General features: G+C 34.4%; 1 protein-coding gene across 1 annotated transcript in view; it reads left to right on the top strand.

Moving 5' to 3' along the window:
* The window catches only part of LOC102876129 (butyrophilin subfamily 1 member A1-like), a 128496-nt gene that overhangs the window by 45300 nt on the left and 67948 nt on the right, over positions 1–15248 (top strand). Inside the window, exons 13-16 of the mRNA XM_006882209.1 lie at positions 1141–1161; positions 5871–5891; positions 7270–7290; positions 9737–9763. Coding sequence (XP_006882271.1) covers positions 1141–1161; positions 5871–5891; positions 7270–7290; positions 9737–9763 — 90 coding nt within the window. The remainder of the gene's footprint in view (positions 1–1140; positions 1162–5870; positions 5892–7269; positions 7291–9736; positions 9764–15248) is intronic.

Consider the following 15248-nt stretch of genomic DNA (forward strand, 5'->3'; position numbering starts at 1 on the left):
GGACAATGACTAGGGATGATAGAAGGAGAATTCACGCCTTTGAGCTGTGGTGCTGGAGAAGAGTATTGAATGTACCATGGACTGCCAAGAAAATAAACAGATCTATCCTAGAGAGCGTTAAACCAGGCTACTCCTTGGAGGCAAGGATTCTGGGGCTTCGTCTGACATACAACAACAACAACATATATATAGATATAGACATAGATGATATAGATAGATATAGATATAGATATAGATATAGATATAGATATAGATATATCTCTCTATCTCTATCTATCTATCTCTATCTCTATCTCTATCTCTATCTCTATCTCTATCTCTATCTCTATCTTTATCTCTATCTATCTATATCTATATAACCAATTATTATATTTAACTTTCAAAGAAGCTAATTTAGGGCATATATATTTGATGGAAAATACTTTGGAAAATGTTTTTGTTTGTTTTGTTCTTATTTGAAAACAAATGATTTTTTCCCCCTCTTCACTTCCTCTTCAGAACAACTTAAAAAAGAAAATGGTAAGCTTCAGCATCCCATTTACAGACAAGTTATTCTCTTCTAAGGGAACTTTTTCCCCTTCACTCTTTCCTTATTTCTGCCATTAAACTTCCTCTGAATGTATTTTCATGCCTTTTCTCTTTTATGGTTTTTATTAATTTTTATTGTTACAACTTCCTTTGTCCATTTCTCTTTTCTGTATTGTCCTCCCATGAATTATATTAGTCTCATTCTTGAATTACCTTTAATACATGTAGTATTTTTAATTTTGTTTTCCACGATACTAGCAATAGCTCCTCCTGTCTAGTGTGAGAGAAGAGTCAGTCTGCTGTAACAAAATATTAGATAGAGCTACTATTATACCTGCTTTGCTAAAGATTACACAATAAGAATGCTTTTTCTAGGCAATCCAAATCCTAGAGTGCTTCCTGAAAATCAAGCCTATTTTCTCCACTTTATGACTTGAGCCTCAGTGCCTGGGCCAGAGGTGAAATTTGTTCTTAGTGATGGGGAGTCTTTAGAAAATGTCAGATGTGTTTTGAGTTACTAATCTGGCCACCTACCAAAAGTCAGATCTTCACCATATTCTTGAACCTATTTATCCTTAAAACTTTAAATTATTTTTAAAATTTGTTTTTCAGATCAAATTAAGGAAGCAAAAGGTAGGTTCATAATATACAAAATATTCAGGAGTGCCGTATCATCATATCTGAGGATAGAACTATATATACAGTTACAGTAGTTTGTCAAAAGATTGAACCCAGAAATAAAAGAAGTTGCTTGAAATTTTATTGCTATGTAACATAGCTATGCCTTCACCCACCTAAGGAAATTGTGGCATAGTCAATTAAAAATGTCTTGGTTATTGAGCAGCAAATTAATAATATGATGATAAGGGACTAACAGTGGTCAAAACAACTTATGACATGGAGTTTTCAAGAGGAATGACATTTGCCTAAGATTTCTATTCTTTTTATTTTCTTTTCAAATTTTAAAATGCGTACTGCGTTACATTAGCACAACAGAGAAAGTACTCAGTGTCTTGAAATCATTTTTCTAATTTGAATCTCGGACATGTTCTAGACTTAAAAGCATCAGAAGCTTTTGATAACAGCATGAGCTTTGGATTTGAAAACAGTGAGCAAATGGCTATAAAATCCAATATTTTCTAGTAAAACCCATTTTGCCCCCTAGAAACTTATACAATGATTAAATCAAAGAGTATTATTCTTCACTACTTAAAGAATTGAATAAACATATAGAAATATTCTTATTTTCATATTCCAGTTTCCCTAAAATGATGCTAACTAGATATCCTAACCTCTTTATTTTAGAGTGTGAAAATAGTTCCAATCATCCCTTTTATTTGGTGTACTTGTCCAGTACTACAGCTATTAAGCTATTTCTTTATGTATTTCTAAAATGGTGCTGGAAGACACAAAAAATTTAGAAGCTCCTCTAGTTATTGTGTAACAGAGAAGTGCCTTGGCAGTGAAATAAGTTTTGGATAAAACCTCAAATGTTGAATAAACAACTGTTAGAAAGATAGCAAGTTATGTACCCTTGCTCTCCTCTCAGTTTCGTCATCTACCCGAGTCATTAATTACTCATGAGTCCCACCGATGGGCCCAACTAATTACTCATGAATCTCACTGATCAAATGTGATGCTGCATGTAATGCGTGCAATAAGTTCCATACTGTTAAAAGACTTGTAAAATTTCCTTGCATTTCTTAGGATCGGACTTTTGGTGGTGACGGTAATGAAGACATGATAATGGTGATGAGACAATGATTTAGAGATGTTAGGCTTACATTACGAAAAAAATTTCAACATATTTTAAAGTTTTAGATACAATGAAATTAAGATTTATTCTCTCATTTACCATTTGAAATAAAGCCTTATTGTCCCTTTCCTTCTCAATGTTTCAGTGATATGCCAAAAAAATAAATAGTACTGATACTAACCCTTAAAAGTTAACTATGGAATGCATATGTCTAAAGATGGTGAAGAGAAGATTGTTCACAGCTTTAGTTTGCTTGGCTCCACAGTCAACACTCTTGGCACCAGCAGACAGGAAACTAAAAGACGTATTGCAATGGGAAAGTCTGCTGTTAGGGACCTCTCCAAAGTACTGAAGAGCAATGGTGTCACTATGGAGAGTAAGGTGCACCTGATTCAGGCCGTGGTCTTTGCAATCACTTGTTATGCATCAGAGAATTGGACAATGACTAGAGAGGATAGAAGAAGAATTGATGCCCTTGAGCTGTGGGTGCTGGAGAAGAGTATTGAATGTACCATGGACTCCTAAGAGAAACAGGTTCATCCTTGAGAGGGTTAGACCTGCTCCTTGAAGGCAGGGATTCTGAGGCTTTGTCTGGCGTACTTGGACATGTTGCAAGGAGGGACCAGTTCTTGGAGAGGGACATCATGCTTGGGAGGGTGCAGGGACAGCGCAGGAGGGGAAGACCCTCTATGAGGTGAATTGATTCAGTGACTGGGGTAATTGTGGTAGGTTTGTCAGACAGAGTAAGATTGGCACAGAACAGTGCAGGGTTTAAGGCTGTTGTACATAGGGTCATTATGAGTCGCAAGTGACTTGATGGCACATAGCAACAACAACAACAACATGGCATATGTGTTTGATTTGATAAGTTTGGGAAAATATGCTGGTTTGGTTTTGTCCTGTTTGAAAATATATATATAATCTCTAGTATCTCTTTTTTTGCCCCTATCTTCCAGAACAACTTCAGAAAGAACATGGTAAGATTCAGTGAGAATCACTTTATAGACATGCTGTGATTTTACTACAGGGATTTTGTTTTTTTCCTTCCTTCCTCTTCTATGTCATTAACTTTTGCTGAACATATTTTGAGTGATTTCCTCTTGTCAATTTTATTCACTTTAATTACTAGCTGCTCTCCTTGTCCATTTCTCTCCTCTCTGTCCTTTTTTCCAAAAGTTACATTTGCCACATTATTGAATTATCTTTAACAAATGTAATATTTCTTCATCTTTCCTTGTGATCAATAAATGCTCATTTCCAGGCTAAGATTAGGGTAATTCCATTATGAGAAAGTGTTGAAGCTCTTGTGATTCTTCTGTGCCCAAAATTTCATGGCAAAAAAGCCTTTATTTGCCAATATAGTTTTTATAAAGCAGGTGAGATAGTTTTTTCCAAAGAATATGTCTGTTCTTTGCTTTGGGTCTGGAAAATTGTAACCTAGTCTAATACTTGAATCATGCCATATGCTTAGTAATTATAGTTAAGTGCCGTAGAGTTGTAGGCAACCAATAACCACCCTATGAATGACAGTCTTGAAGCAAACTTTCATCTTTTCTCCAAGTTCATAGAGTTTCCAGTGGCAAGCTTTTTTTGGAATTGGATGTCACTCCTGCTTCCAAGCTTGTTGTAGTTAAAAGACCCACAAAAATCAGGCCTGAAAGCCATAGACTCAAGGGCCAAAAAGCCTTTATAAAGGCAAGGCAAAATCTATGAACTCAAACCCTGTCGTGAGCCAGAACCACACCCTATTCTCAACCCCAAACCAGAAAACACACCTTTACAGAATCCAGATGTTTCACTCATCTTCCCAGCCTAGATCTCTTAATTTATTAGACAGAAATCAGAATTTATCAGATATGATTTTACATTGTTAATCTGGCCATATTTGATTTAGCAAATGTCAGAATTTAATCATATTATGGAATCTGTTGACCTCAAAATTGTTTTAATGTTTTCTCTTTATTTTTCATACAGAAAAGGAAGAGATATGCAAAGTTCATTAATCTAAATGAATTCTCAGTGTCCTAGAGACTTTTCCAGGGTTTCAAATTATATTGGAGGACATGGTTCACCTTTCTCTTACAGAGGTGTTGGTGGCTTCAAAATGCCTTAAAAGTGAAATGTGTGGTTTAGCAACTCATCTCCTTTGGACTGTGCAACCAGGAAATACTAGTTTGCATTCTTAGTTTTTAAATCTTATTTTAAAAAGTATTTCCCTACCTTTAAAATACACAGGAAGATGAGAGCCCTTGATTTGCTTCTCTTTTAATATAAATAAAATTCTTTGGATCGTGTTTGTTTTAAAGATGTCTGCAACCAAGTAGGTTCCTGGTTGGTGCAAGAGAGATAATGAGTTCGGCTGCTACCATAAAGTGTTAATATTTTAAGTTCATTCGGCAACACCTCAGAAGAAAGTTTTGTATTTTCTATTTTAAGCTGTTGAGAATCCTTTGGAACTCACTTCTGCATTAATACACATGAAGTCAGTATGTCAGAACCAATAATAAATTAAAAATAGAGTAATGATGGTCAAGACAATCTATGACAAGGAGAGGTAAAAAAGGATGACACTTGCCAAGTTTTCTCATGATTTAAAAAATAGTTCTTAAGGGAGATCTGGTGGCCTCGGGCAAGAAACTGCATTGCAATCCTAGCAGTACGTGGTTCGAATCCACCAAATGATCTGCAGGAAAAGGAGAGGCAATCACTTCCTGTACCAGTCAGATCCGATTTGATGGTACACACACACACACACACACACACACACACACACACACACACACAATCATTCTTAGACATTTTGAGACATTAACACATACAAGGAAACTGTAGAGTATCTTAAAATCCAATAAGCCATCATTTCTATAATTTGAATCCTTAATGAATTCTAGGCTTATAAACATCAAAAGCACTTTGACAGCAGAGTTTAGGATTTGAAAATAGTGAGCTATTTTCAATAAGACCATTTATTTCTCTGTATAAATCTTATTGCCACTCAGAAACTTGTATATTGATCAAATCGAAAGAAATTGTACTTCTACTTCAACTTTAAGAATGGGATAAATCTAAAGGGAACAATATTCATTATATTTTCTTACAGAGTTCTTTAAATAAAGCTCTATCTATCTTTTCATCTTAAAATGAATTTTTTTCTTTTGATGACCCTAATTCAGTGAAATACTTTGTTTAGTTACCTCTTAAAAAGCTTTACTTTTTAGTGTGAATGTAATTCTAAGACTTCCTACTGTCTTACTGCTGTGAGAAAATGTAAGACGCAGGTCTTATTGTACCTGTTTTGCTCATAGTTTCATGATAAGGATGTTCCTTCTAAGCAATGAAATTCCTACAACATGCTTGAGACAATTTCTCAAAAAGTAAGCCTATATTCTTTGTTTAATGACTTGAGATTTAGTGCTTGAACCAATGGTTCAACTATTCTAAATGCATAGTGATTAGGAGACTTCCTTTAGAAGTGTTAGACATGTTTTTCAGTCATTAATCTGGCCACCTTTCAATAGTCACAACTTCATATTATTGAAAATGTTGATCCTTAAAACTTTATATTTTGTTTTGTTTTGTTTTTCAGACCAAATAAAGGAAGAGAAAGGTAAGTTTGCAATGCACAAAATACTCAGGAATGCAGTATCTTGACACCTGAGAACAAAACTATGGGTATAGTTATGGTAGTTTGTCAAAAGTTTGAACCCAGGAATAAATGAAGTTACTTGAACTTCTACTGTTATACACACAGTTATGCCTTGAAACATCTGAGGTAACTATGGCACAGTTAACATACCTTGGTTACCTGCCAACAACTTAAAATGCAATAATAAGGGAATAATGATGGTCAAAACAACCTGTGACAAGGAGACTTCAAGAGGAATGACATTTGCCTAAGTTTTCTACTTATTTTTAAATTCTGAAACTCAGACTGTGTTGCATTAGCACACAGAGAAACTACTCATTGTCTTGGAATAATTTTTCCAATTCGAATCCTTTACATGTTCTAGACTTAAAAGCATCAAAAGCAATTTGATAGCAGCATAGGCTTTGCATTTGAAAAGAATGAGCAAATGGCAATAACATCCTATATTTCCCAGTAAGATTCTTTTTACCACCTAGAAACTTATACAATGATTATAATAAAACAAAAATATTATTCTTCACTTTGCAAAGAACTGAATAAGGGAGGAATATTCCTCTTATTGTCTTACTTCCAGGTTCCCTAAAATGATGCTAACTAGATATCCTAATCCCTTTATTTTAGAGTGTGAACATAGCTCCAATTATTTCAATTAGTTGATGTCTAGTACTGGAGATGTTAAACTATTTCTTCATGTATTCCTGAAATGGTGCTGGAAGACACGAAAAATTTAGAACCTCTTCTAGTTGTTGGATACCAGTGAAGTGCCTTAGCAGTCAAATAAGTTTTGGATAAAACCTTAAATCTTGAATAAACAACTGTTAGAAAGACAGCAGGTTATGTACCCTTGATCTCCTCTCTGTTTTGTCTTCTACATCATGTCATTAATTACCCTTAAGCCCTACTGATAATCAAATGTCATGCTGCTTGTAATGCACACAAAGATGAGTCCCATACAGTTCAAAGACTTTTTGAAATTCCATTAGACTACAGATGGTGGTACTGTTTCTAATGTTAATGAAGACATGGAATTGATAATGAGGCAGTTCTTTCTAAATTAGTTTTTAGAGAAACATAATGAAAAAAATTTAAACCTAAATTTTTAAAGTTTTGGAAATATTGAAATTAAGATTTATTCTCTCAACTACCATTTGAAGTAAAACTTTTTTATTCCTTTCCTTCTCAGCATTTCAGTGAGATACTCATAAATTAAATAGTACTGATAGTAACCTTTAAAGCAGCTAATCTATGGCATATATGCTTGTTTGGAATAGTTTGGGAAAATATGCTCATTTGTTTTGGTCCTGTTTGAAACAGTGTTTTTTTTCTCTGTCTCATTCAGAACAACTTCAGAAAGAAAATGGTAAGCTTCAATGACACTCAATTTATGGTCCTATTGTGATTTTCCTATGGGGATTTTGTTTGTTTTTTCCCTTCCTCCCTTATCTAAGCCATTATTTTCTGCTGAATATTTTGTGTGATTTTTCTCTTGTTCTTTTTATTCACTTTTATAAATAAGAGCTGTTCTCCAAGATAATTTCTTTCCTCTCTGTCCTTTTCCCAACAATCATATTTGTTCCATTATTGAATTATCTTTAACAAATGTAATATTTTATCATCTTACTTTATAATCAGTAAATATGCATATTTAGTCTGAAATAAGAGCAATTCTCTTGTAAGAAAGTGTTAGAGCTCTTGTAATACTTTTGTGCCCAAAATTTCAAGGCAGAAAAAGTTTTTTCTAGTCAATATAATTTTTTAAAATTTTATTTTATTATTTTTGTGTGAGTGTACCATCAAATCAGATCTGACTGGTACAGGAGGAGATTGTCCCTCCTTCCCCGGAAGAGCATCTGGTGAAGTCAATATAATTTTTACAAAGGGTTTGAGATTGTTTTCTTCCAGCTACTTCTCAACAATATCCTCTGTAGAAATCTTTCATTTATTTCTTTTTGTTTGACTTTGTCTTTTCCTGTCCTAGAATTTTAGTCATATATAGGTTATTCTAGTGATGTATCTAACAAAATTTTTATTTTTCCTTTACTCAATTTCTTTTTCTGATTGTTTCTTTAGCAGACTAGTATTGCACAAAATGTCCAATATCTCACTAATTCTTTATCCAAATTGTTCGTTCACCTGTGCTCTTTTATCCTTTCGGTGTATTAAAATATTTAGATATTTTATTTTGCTTGTAAGTTTTAATTTGTTTTGTCTAGTTAGTCTTGTTGTTGTTGTTGTTATGTGCTGTAGAGTCGTTTGCGACACATAGCGACCCTATATACAATAGCCCTAAACCCTGCTCTATCCTGTGCCAATCGCACTGCCTCTGACACTCCCATCCTGATTACCCCAGTCACTGAATCAATCAACCTCATAGAGGGTCTTCCCTTCCTTCGCTGTCCCTCCACCCTCCCAAGCATGATGTCCCTCTCTAAGGACCTGTCTCTCCTTACAACATGTCCAAAATATGTCAGACGAAGCCCCAGAATCCTTGCCTCCAAGGAATAGCCTGGTTTAACCCTCTCCAGGATAAATCTGTTTGTTTTCTCGGCAGTCCATGGTACATTCAATACTCTTCTCCAGCACCACAGCTCAAAGGCATCACTTCTCCTTCTATCCTCCCTAGTCATTGTCCAACTCTCTGATGTATGACAAGTGATTGCAAAGTTAGCCTTGCATTAAATAAAATATATATACACAGATTTTTAATTATTCTTTAGTTATTTGTTGAACTTTTTCTTAATCCAATGAAGACAGTTGACTATAATACTTTTGAATTTTTATCAGGAAGTTCTAATAGAATTTCTTTCTCCAAAATTTTGCTGAGTTTTTTCCTCCCTTTAGCTCACTTTTTTGATATATCTGATTGAGTTGTGGGTACAGATTCCTAGTTTTACAATTAATGTTTCACCTCCTGCCTTCTGGTGGGTGTGATAGAAGATGGAGAGAGGTTTTTAAGTGTAATTCTTTACTGTTGAGTAAAGCAACTGAAGGCAGAAGAACGGTGTTTGTTACAATCTTTAATTAATCAGATGGAGCAGGAGTCACTCTTTATAGTTCATTATGTGAACCTGTTAGAAGTGTTTGCATTGGATAAGACAATTCTTTGTTCTATTATATATAAGGCTGCATTAAGTCAGAATCAACTTAGTCATAGCTAGTATTAACTATGCTACCATAGCCCATAAAAATGAATCTATAGAGAATTTTATAATTTCTCTCTTGGATAGCAACTGCAAATCTATTTATTATTTTAATAAGTGACAAGTTTTTCTTGTTTCCCTTACTAAGATTCAGCATGCATCCTAGAAGAGAAAAATAGAATTTTGTTTTGATATTGATCTCATGTCATTGGATGAGATCTTTCACAGCAAATTTCTCTTTCCATTCTCTGTGACATTATAGTGAGATTTAATTTTTTTCCAACAGACTCGCAAGAAGAGTTTGATAGTTTTATTCTGAGTTAATTATAATTCTATTTATATATCCTCTCCTGCTTTTATTAAAACCCACCTCTCTTTACACTTTATTCCAGATAACTTTAACATTACCCTGTTGTCTTTCTATATAATACTGAAGTTATTATGTTGACAATATTTCTTTGCTCACCATGATTATGTGTTTTAAGTGAAAATTCATTTATAAACCTTTGTTAATGAACTCAATTTTATTCATGCAAAATAATTTCAGAAAGGAAAAATAATGAGTAATGTGATGACAATAATTATGGGAGATGGTTCAGTAAAGGTGTATCTTTACTTCTGTTTTTTTTTATTTCTTTTAATTCTAATGTGTACATCTCCTTTTAGATGAGTGGAAGGTTCATGTCCAGATTGGTAAGTAATTTTGGGAAATAATTCCACAAACAGAAGTCCCATTCAAGGCAAGAATTAGGCGTATAGCTTTCCACTATGTTTCTTGCATAGGAACATAAACAGTAGACTATCTTAGAGAACGTTGAACACATTTGCTACTTTCTTTGTACTTTAGTAAAACTTTTCAGTATGTTGGGAACAACAACAACAATAATACATGAATGTGATTGTACAGTTTAATTTTTAAATGAATAATTCTTTAGCTTTGTTTCTCTGTCTACTTTCTTCATTTTTGTTCCTACTTTAACTAATCTCAATTTTATATTCCAGCTCTCAATGTTTTCCTTCCTTTCTTTATTTAGCACCTTAATTCTCTCTTCCCTTTATTTACTTTCTTTACTCCTTCCTTCATTTCTTAAGTTTATTTTCCAATCATATCTCAGTCCACCTCCATTTCTTAACCTAGGAATATTTCTCTTCATTACCCTTTTCTGCTTTTTTTCTTCCTTTTTTCTCTTGCTTTTACCTTGCCTTTATTCTTACTTATGTTTCACCATGCGCATGAGTAAATCTAAAGATCTTCAAATTCTGGAAGAAGTTGGCCAAATATTTTGGTCACATGAAAAGGACAAAACATAAATGTGTAGCTGTGTAATGATAGAATATCAATGATGAGAGGATAAGAAAAAATATGAAGAGCACCAGAAGAGATGAATAAGATTTCATCATTTTTGCTACTTGCAGGTGAGCAGAAAACATCACTGTATTCTGGTAAGTGGCATTTTTCTGATCATGGTTATTCTTTTCAATTACCAAATATGTAACAGAGATTCTTTAAAACTGGTAAAATAATATCTAATAGAAAAGATTATATACCATAAAAGCCCTTCTCTTGGAAGTTCAATACAAATGCTAATTCCAGATATTATTAATCTTTTTGCACCTGCTAAATACAATCGGTTAGACTTTGATAAATGTTGCTAGTTATAGAGGGCATTCAGGCCTTTTGTTCATATGATCCCTGTGAGTTGTGCTCAACTTGAAAGTAATCAACAACAACAGCATAGTACACATAACAGTTAATTAGAACAGAATTTAAGAAATTAAAGCTGAGTACATTTGTTCTGACAAATATATTTGCCTTTCTGTTTTCACAAATTTATTGAGATTTTATTTATTTTTAAACTGACTTTGCCCAGCAAAAAACAAATGTTAGGTATTAACATGCTATATGTGGCTAGATTTGTTAAGTTAAAAAAATGAACTAAATTTTTTACTCATGACTATCCTTCATCTAGCTAGATACTCTGAACGCTCTCTTCTAAATAGTCATACTCTATGGTTTCTTTAATATTATAGTTTCTTTTTTCCCCCTGTTATTAAGCACTGTTGAGTCAGAACAGACTCATAGCTGATCTTCTGAGACAGTAAATCATGTAAGAGATTTCCCATCTTCCTTGGGTAGATGATGGTGAATTAAAACCTTAGTGCATTTATGTTGGCAGCCAACTTCTTAACAGTAAGCCACTAGAGCTCCCTCTCAATTGTATCATTGTTCTTTAATCTCAGTCATAATTTTGAGGGAAGACAGAAAAATGAGAATATCAATAAGAAGAGTGTTTTTTGGCAGCAATTGTGCATCCACTAAATATATATGTCACATTAAAAATATATAAATATAGAAATATATAGAAATAAATATATAGAAATATATGGAAATATATAGAAATATATATATATGTCACATTAAAAACTCTAATACCTGGGAATGATAATTAATTGTGCAAATTAAACTAGACAAATTAAATTATTCCTGGAAGAAAGCAAAAAGTCTTGACAAAGACAGAGGTGAATGTAGAAACCAAAATGAATGTCAGAAGAAACTCTGAAAACTGCAGTTGAGCATCAAGAAGCTAAATAAAAGGGAAGAAATGCTGAAGTAAAAAAGCTGAACCAAAGATTTCTAAGAGCAGCTGGAGGAAATGAAGTAAATAATTTTGATGGAATATGCAGAAATCTGAAATTGGATAATAAAGAGGGAATAATTTACTTGGCATTTCTCATACTGAAAGAACTGGGAAAAAGATTCAAGCTTTGAGTTACTATACTGAGTGATGCTATGAGAAAAATCTTGAATGATCCAGTAAATGTGAAAAGAAGATGGAAGAAATGCACAGAACTACTCTATCAAATTGTTAATACTGAAAAATTTCAGGAATAACCATATGACAAGGAGCTAATGATAATGAAGGAAGACATTCAACTGCTCTGAAGGCATTGGGAAAAAATAAGACCCCAGAAATTGATGGGTTACCAAGTGACATGTTTTAACTACTAGATGTAGCCCTAGAGATGCTTACTAGTCTATGCTAGGAAATTTGGAGCATAGCTGCTCACTGACTGACTAGAAGCAGTCTATATTTGTTCCTATTCTCCAGAAAGGTGATGCAACAGAATGTGGAAATTATCAAACAGTATCATTAATATCACCATTGCCTCTTGATCATATGTTGTTTTTTGAAATTATTCTGTGTCAGCCAATTATTTTATGTACAGTGACTCTATATACTCTTTGAATCTTCTTTTAATGCTTCCTGGATCATTCAATGTTCTGCCCATAGAATCCTTAAGTATTACAACGCAAAGCTTGAATGTGTTCTTTAGTTACTGTGGCTTAAGAAATGCTGAGTGAGTGTGACCCTTTTGATTTTTGGACTCTGGTTCTTTGCACATTTTATTATAATATTTAATTTGCCTTCCTGTGTTGCCCTTTGAAATATATTCAGCCTCTACTTTCTGATTTCTTCCCTTTGCTTTGGCTTCTCTGTGCACTGGTGCAATATTAGTCTCTTCTGACTTGAATATTGGTCTTCTTCTGTCTTTGTAATGATATTTTGCCTTCTTCATGAACTATATCCTTGATATCTTCCCATAGCTTATCTGGTTCATTAGTGTTCAAGGCTTCAAACCTGTTACAGAGTTGGTTTATATTCAGGTGGGACAGACTAAAGGTCAAATTTTGATTCCTGTGGATTTGATTTGACCTTCTTTAGCTTTAATTGAACTTGCATATGAGTAGTTGATGATCTTTTACACAATCACCACCCTGCCCAGTTTTCATTGGTGATACTGAAATTTTCCCAATTCCTTTCATAGATGTATTTAGTCTGATTCCTGTTGCATACCATCAGGTGAAATCCATATGTGTAGCCTGTGTTTATATTTCTAATAAAAGGTATTTGCTAGGAATAAATCATTAATTGTACAGAATTCTATCATTCAATACCCAATCTTATTTCTGTCCCCAAATCCATGTTTTCTGACTACTGATCCTTATTCCTGGTTCCCAACTTTTGCATTCCAGCCACTCATTATTACTAATACATCTTAGTTGCATATTCCATTGATTTCTGACTACAAAAGTTGATAAAAATAATTTATTCCCTCATCTTTGGCTCTGTTTGTTGGTGCATAAATGTGAATGATAGTGGTATTAACTGATCTTCCTTGTATGTATATGGATATTATCCTGTCACTCACACCATTGTTTTCAAGATGTATCTAGAAACAACCTTTATAACTATGAAAGTTACCTCATTTTTCTTTCTCATCTTTTCATCTCCAGCGTAGTATATCATATGGTCATCTGATTAAAAATGTTCCATGGCACTGCATCTCATTTAGCCAAATACTTGCTATGCATCTGAGTGTTGAACAATGCCCAATGATGATAGAAGAAGAATTAATGCCTTTGAGTTGTGGTGCTGGAGAAGAGTCTTGAACATACCATGGACCACTAAAAATACCAATATGTGTGTCTTAGAGAGGATGAAACCAAATTTCTCCTTGAAGGCTAGGATTTTGAAGGCTGCATCTCACATATTTGGGGCATGTAGCCAGGAGGAACCAATCCTTGGAAAAGAACATCCTGCTCAGAAGGATGGAGGAACAGGACAGGAGAGGAAAACCCTTTGACTATGTTGTTTGTTGTTAAGTGCCGTTGAGTCAGAGGTGACTCATAGTGACCCTATGAACGAAAGACCAGAACACTAGTATAACTTTTGTCCTTTCTCCAGGTTCATAGGGTTTTCAGAGGCAAGCTATTATGAAAGTGGATGCCACTCTTGCTTCCAAGCTTGTTTTAATCAGGGAGCTTCACCAAACACTGTCCACCATGGGTAACCATTCCGCATTTGACACATCAGTGTCCTAGTGTTCAGCTTCCCACGAGTTACCTCTGTACAGCAAGTGGACATACTAGGGTTATACGAGGGCTGTGGTTTAGAGTCACTCACCTTGGCTTGGAGCATGACTTTCTGTCTACTAGGCAGTGAAATATAAACTCCTCAATGGTGTATTCCACAATTGACACGTATTTGAGTTCTAACTGCTCATATTGCTCTTCCTCAAAGGCTCTTTCCACAGATCTAATAATTTTGATTCCTGTTCAGTCCATCAGGTGACGTCCATGTGTAAATTAGCCTTTTGTGTGTGTTTTTTTAATTTAATTTTTTTTGTAATTTTTATTTTATTTTAATAATTTTAATGAACATTTACAGAGATTTTGGATTTCCATTCATTCATTGCTGCACTTCTCTCACCATCCAGCCCTCCCCCTGTGTTTTTTTTAAGAAGCTATTTTCTATGAATAAATCATTGAGCTCACAAAATTCAATCATTCTCTCTCCAGCCTCATTTCTGTCCATACTTTACAACTACTTTATTGTTTCCAACTTTGTGTTCCAGTGATCAATAATTATTTTTTTTCAAGTGAAGGATCACTGCATTTATTCACCATTAGTATTTCTTAATGATTAACAAAATTTGAACAATTACAAATAATGGAGTTGAATAAAGTCTTAACCAAAATAAATTATTAAAATGTAAAAATAAGGAGGTCTGAATTGCTTCCACTGTGGAAAGCTGGGCCACTTCAGTAGACAGTGTCACAGACAAGAGCCGCACATAGGCAAGGGAGTAGAGAGGAAGCTCCCACTCACTTGCTTTAAGTGTGGCTCTGAAGGACACCTGGCCAAGGTGGCCCACATCTGGTACTCATGGCAGACAGGACTGACAGGCCCCAGCTCCCAGCTGGAAATAAAGGAGGATGCTTCAATGATTTAGACCCTCCCAGAAGAGCTGTGGGTGAGCATTAACATTACTGGTAAGTATATTCATTTTCTCCTGGACACAGAAACTACTAATTGGTCCTAAAAGCCTTCTGAGGTCCCAACTCTTCTCACTATTTCTTAGTTGTTGGAATGGACGGAAAACCTCATAAGCAGTTCCTTACTTTACCTCTACCTGGGATTCGAACTTCTGAGTTGTAAAATAACCCAGTGGTAGATGGAATTTGCTCCAGGACTTAAGAACCATAAATGACATAGCTGAGCCTCTACATCTTGTGGTTCCTAACCTCTACACTATAATAGACAAAGTGCTAGTCTTTAGGCCTTTTATTTTAAGAACCACCTTCCCTCTGTAACTTGATTTGTGCCACCATTAG

The sequence above is a fragment of the Elephantulus edwardii genome, unplaced genomic scaffold (assembly GCF_000299155.1).
Source record: "Elephantulus edwardii isolate Elephantulus edwardi_28Jun2011 unplaced genomic scaffold, EleEdw1.0 scaffold00017, whole genome shotgun sequence".
NCBI classification, from domain to species: domain Eukaryota; kingdom Metazoa; phylum Chordata; class Mammalia; order Macroscelidea; family Macroscelididae; genus Elephantulus; species Elephantulus edwardii.